General features: G+C 45.0%; 1 protein-coding gene across 3 annotated transcripts in view; it reads right to left on the bottom strand.

Moving 5' to 3' along the window:
- The window catches only part of taf6 (TAF6 RNA polymerase II, TATA box binding protein (TBP)-associated factor), an 18,220-nt gene that overhangs the window by 5,599 nt on the left and 7,621 nt on the right, over positions 1 to 5,000 (bottom strand). For all 3 annotated transcript variants that reach the window (XM_037533744.1, XM_037533743.1, XM_037533742.1), the window contains exons 7-10: positions 4,646 to 4,761; positions 4,048 to 4,125; positions 3,756 to 3,857; positions 2,356 to 2,538 (exon numbers count right to left, since the gene is read on the bottom strand). In XM_037533744.1, coding sequence (XP_037389641.1) covers positions 2,356 to 2,538; positions 3,756 to 3,857; positions 4,048 to 4,125; positions 4,646 to 4,761 — 479 coding nt within the window. The remainder of the gene's footprint in view (positions 1 to 2,355; positions 2,539 to 3,755; positions 3,858 to 4,047; positions 4,126 to 4,645; positions 4,762 to 5,000) is intronic.

Below are 5,000 nucleotides of genomic sequence, written 5' to 3'. Positions count from 1 at the left end.
TGTTGTGGTTGGTGTAATGTAGTGGGAATATAATGGTTGGTGTACTGGGTATACAGTGGTTGGTGTAGTGTAGTGGGTATACAGTGGTTGGTGTAGTGTAGTGGGTATATAGCGGTTGGTATAGTGTAGTGGGTATATAGCGGTTGGTGTAGTATGGTGGGTATATATAGCGGTTGGTATAGTGTAGTGGGTTTATATAGTGGTTGGTATAGTGTAGCGGGTGTATATAGTGGTTGGTATAGTGTAGTGGGTATATATAGCGGTTGGTATAGTGTAGCGGGTGTATATAGTGGTTGGTATAGTGTAGTGGGTATATAGCGGTTGGTGTAGTGTAGTGAGTATATAGCGGTTGGTATAATGTAGTGGGTATACAGCGGTTGGTGTAGTATAGTGAGTATATAGTGGTTGGTGTGGTGTAGTGGGTATATAGTGGTTGGTGTAGTGTAGTGAGTATAACGGTTGGTGTGGTGTAGTGTGTATATAGCGGTTGGTGTAGTGTAGTGGGTATATAGCGGTTGGTGTAGTGTAGTGGGTATGTAGCGGTTGGTATAGTGTAGTGGGTATATAGTGGTTGGTGTAGTGTAGTGGGTATACAGCGGTTGGTGTAGTGTAGTGGGTATATAGTGGTTGGTATAGTGTAGTGGGAATATAGCGGTTGGTATAGTGTAGTGGGTATATAGCGGTTGGTGTAGTGTAGTGGTTATAGAGCGGTTGGTGTAGTGTAGTGTGTGTATATAGCGGTTGGTATAGTGTAGTGGGTATATAGTGGTTGGTGTAGTGTAGTGGGTATATAGCGGTTGGTGTAGTATGGTGGGTATATATAGCGGTTGGTATAGTGTAGTGGGTTTATATAGTGGTTGTTATAGTGTAGCGGGTGTATATAGTGGTTGGTATAGTGTAGTGGGTATATAGCGGTTGGTGTAGTGTAGTGAGTATATAGCGGTTGGTATAATGTAGTGGGTATACAGCGGTTGGTGTAGTATAGTGAGTATATAGTGGTTGGTGTGGTGTAGTGGGTATATAGTGGTTGGTGTAGTGTAGCGGGTGTATATAGTGGTTGGTATAGTGTAGTGGGTATATATAGCGGTTGGTATAGTGTAGCGGGTGTATATAGTGGTTGGTATAGTGTAGTGGGTATATAGCGGTTGGTGTAGTGTAGTGAGTATATAGCGGTTGGTATAATGTAGTGGGTATACAGCGGTTGGTGTAGTATAGTGAGTATATAGTGGTTGGTGTGGTGTAGTGGGTATATAGTGGTTGGTGTAGTGTAGTGAGTATAACGGTTGGTGTGGTGTAGTGTGTATATAGCGGTTGGTGTAGTGTAGTGGGTATATAGCGGTTGGTGTAGTGTAGTGGGTATGTAGCGGTTGGTATAGTGTAGTGGGTATATAGTGGTTGGTATAGTGTAGTGGGTATATAGCGGTTGGTGTAGTGTAGTGGTTATAGAGCGGTTGGTGTAGTGTAGTGTGTGTATATAGCGGTTGGTGTAGTGTAGTGGTTATATAGTGGTTGATGTAGTGTAGTGGTTATATAGTGGTTGGTATAGTGTAGTGAGTATATAGCGGTTGGTGTAGTGTAGTGGGAATATAGTGGTTGGTTAGTGTAGTGGATATATAGTGGTTGGTATAGTGTAGTGGGTATATAGCGGTTGGTTAGTGTAGTGGGTATATAGCGGTTGGTTAGTGTAGTGGGAATATAGTGGTTGGTATAGTGTAGTGGGTATATAGTGGTTGGTTAGTGTAGTGGGTATATAGTGGTTGGTTAGTGTAGTGGGTCACACCTCTGCGTTCTACACTGTAGACTGGGGTTCAGTGCCCCGCCTGGGTAAACACCCTACACTATACCAATAAGAGTCCTTGGGCAAGACTCCTAACACCACCTTCACCTTCCTGTGTAAAATGATCAAACTGTAATTCGCTCTGGAGAAGAGCATCAGCCAACTGCCATTAATGTAAATAAATGTACATGTAGAAAAAACAAAAGTTTTCCCACCTCAGTTTATCCTTTAGAATTACACAAACTGTTTTACTGTGCCTTTAAGAGAGATTTATGTAAATGAGCTCTGCTCTGACTGGCTGTCGTGTTTTCTTGCTTTATGAAAAACCATTCCAGGTTGAAACATTGCTGTAGGTTGAGTGGGTGAGGCTAAACTGCTGTAGGCTGAATGGGAGGGGTTAAACTGCTGCTGGCCGAATGGGTGGGGCTAAACTGCTGCTGGCTGAATGGGTGGGGCTAAACTGCTGCTAGCTGAATGGGTGGGGCTAAACTGCTGCTAGCTGAATGGGCGGGGCTTTAGATAAAGTACTCTAACTGAGTAAAGCTGATGTGGAGATGACCCGGAGGGGCTGGGCTGACCTTGGTGAAGGTCTTGGTGATGCGGGACTGGATGTTGTTGGTGGTGGTGCTGAAGGTCTTGCAGCTCTGTGCCATCAGTCGGGCAGCGAAGTCCCTCAGAGCCCAGTGATTATCCACATCTGGCCTCAAGCACAGCTGCTTACTCACGATACACGTCACCACGGCCGGCAGCAGCTCGTGCAGCTATGGCACAGTACAGTGATGTAAGACCACCTGTGAGGCTGGAGTGGGCTCTAATTGAACTGTCTGTTATATTCTGGGGCCACTTAAGGTAGAACAGACAGTTAGAAGGTGACTCCAGCTTCATCTTTAGTTCTCAGTCACACAATCCCAGTAACTCCACCCCTTTTTCAAAAATTTTTCAAAGTTTCTGCATAAATATGACCTAAAACATCATCAGATTTTCTAAGTCCCAAAAGTAGTTAAACAAATGACACAAAAATATTATACTGGTCATTTGTTTATTGAGGAAAATGAGCCAGTATTACATGTTTATGAGTGGCAAAAGTCTGTGAACCTGTAGGATTAGCAGCTCATTTGAAGGTGAAATTAGAGTCAGGTGTTTTCAATCAGTGGGATGACGATCAGGTGCGAGTGGGCACCCTGTTTTATTTAAAGAACTGAGGATCTGTCAAAGTCCGCTCTTCACTACACACGTTTATGGAAGTGTGTCACGGCCTGAACAAAGGAGCTTTCCGAGGACCTCAGAAAAAGAGCTGTTGATGCTCATCAGGCTGGAAAAGGTTACAGAACCATCTCTACAGAGTTTGGACTCCACCAAACCACAGTCAGACAGACTGTGTACAAATGGAGGAAATTCAAGACCATCGTTTCCCTCCCCAGGAGTGGTCGACCAACGAAGATCACTCCAAGAGCCAGGCATGTGATATTCGGCGAGGTCACAGAGGACCCCAGGGTAATTTCTAAGCCACTGAAGGCCTCTCTCACACTGGCTAATGTTAACATTCATGAGTGCACCATGAGGAGAACACTGAACAACAATGATGTGCATGGCAGGGTTGCCAGGAGAAGCCAACGTTCTCCAAAAAGAACATTGCTGCTCGTCTGCAGTCTGCTGAAGATCACCTGGACAAGCCAGAAGGCTATTGGAGGAATGTTTTACCACCACTGTAAAGACGTCTGAACACATTGAGCTTATGAAGATATTTAGTACAGAAACTCTGAGCGCCGCTCATAAACCGCTCTGTTAATACGGCGGTTTGTTCAGAGTAAGAACTGCTGTCACCCAGCGATCAGTGTGACGTTACACAACTGATGAAAAACCAATTAGATGGTGTGGGTGGGGCTAACTGTTGTACAATCAGCCAAAATCAGCAGTGTGGAGAACAAATACATGAGCAATAACAATAAAACATTAAATAAGTAAAATTTATACATACATATTTCTCCAGGTAGAGTGTCGGATTATCCATCAGAGCTTTAACCATCCTCATCAGATAAATCAGCAGGGCTAAATTATTCTGGACTACATTCACACGCACCTGAGAGAGAGAGAGGATTTCTCTTAGTTACTCTAGGATGAGCCATAATTCCTACATATTTTTATAATATTTGCTTCTGTTGTTTGAATTTATGACCCAGTCAGTCAGATCATAACTCAGGACTGCAGATATAAAGTTAATAGAGCCGCTCATTATTTATATAGAAAGTAAAGACAGAATGAAAACTCACTCCTTCAGAGATGAAGGTGCTGAAACGAGGGAGCATCTGATACAGGCCTGGATCTGTGGCTATACTCTGCAGTGCCTCCTACAGACAGAGAGAGAGAGAGAGAGAGAGAGAGAGAGAGAGAGAGAGAGAGAGAGAGAGAGAGAGAGAGATGCATGTGAGAGATACAGAGTGTTTTACTGAAGTGAATCTGCTTTAATCTGCATTTTAGAATCACTACAGTCTCTAAAACTCACTTCTTAAAATCATACCAGTTTATATTTCATCTTTCCTTGGCTTAATTAAATCATATCTGTTCGCATAATTCTTTTGTTGTTGATCCCGTCTGGCTTTCTGTTCATTTGTGTACGGAGTTCTGTTCATTTGAGCTCTATCTATTCAATGCTCTACTACACTGAAAATCAGGGTCACCCTCAAAGTATTTCTCAGTGATAATTAAGGCTGATTGACTGATTGACTGACTGGTTATATTCCTGAATGCAGAGCTGAGGAACCTCGTCCTCCACGCAGGAGTGAGCAGACCAGCCGCTCAGTCGGTTCTTCTGGTCTGGTTCTGTCAGATACTGTGTTAAGGCTTCTGGGTCTGTAAACAGACACTTACGGCTCTCTTGGCCTCGCAGGACCCGACACAGGCCTCCGTGATCTCCTTATAGTACAGCTGCTGCTCCACCGAGAGCTCGTGAGTGCTGCGGGGCTTCATACGCAGCTTCTCCTTTCCTGCACATGCACAAACACACGCACGCACCCACACGGACACACGCGCAAACAGACGCACGCGCCCACAGACGCACGCGCACACAGACGCACGCGCCCACAGACACACGCACCCATAGACACACGCGCCCACAGACACACGCACCCACAGACACACGCGCCCACAGACACGTGCACCCACGGACACACGCGCACCCACAGACACACGCACCCACAGACACACGCACCCACAGACACACGCA

Source organism: Pygocentrus nattereri, chromosome 23 (assembly GCF_015220715.1).
Source record: "Pygocentrus nattereri isolate fPygNat1 chromosome 23, fPygNat1.pri, whole genome shotgun sequence".
NCBI lineage: Eukaryota > Metazoa > Chordata > Actinopteri > Characiformes > Serrasalmidae > Pygocentrus > Pygocentrus nattereri.
Note: the sequence above shows the minus strand (reverse complement) of the source record. Positions and strands in the feature narration are given on the sequence as shown.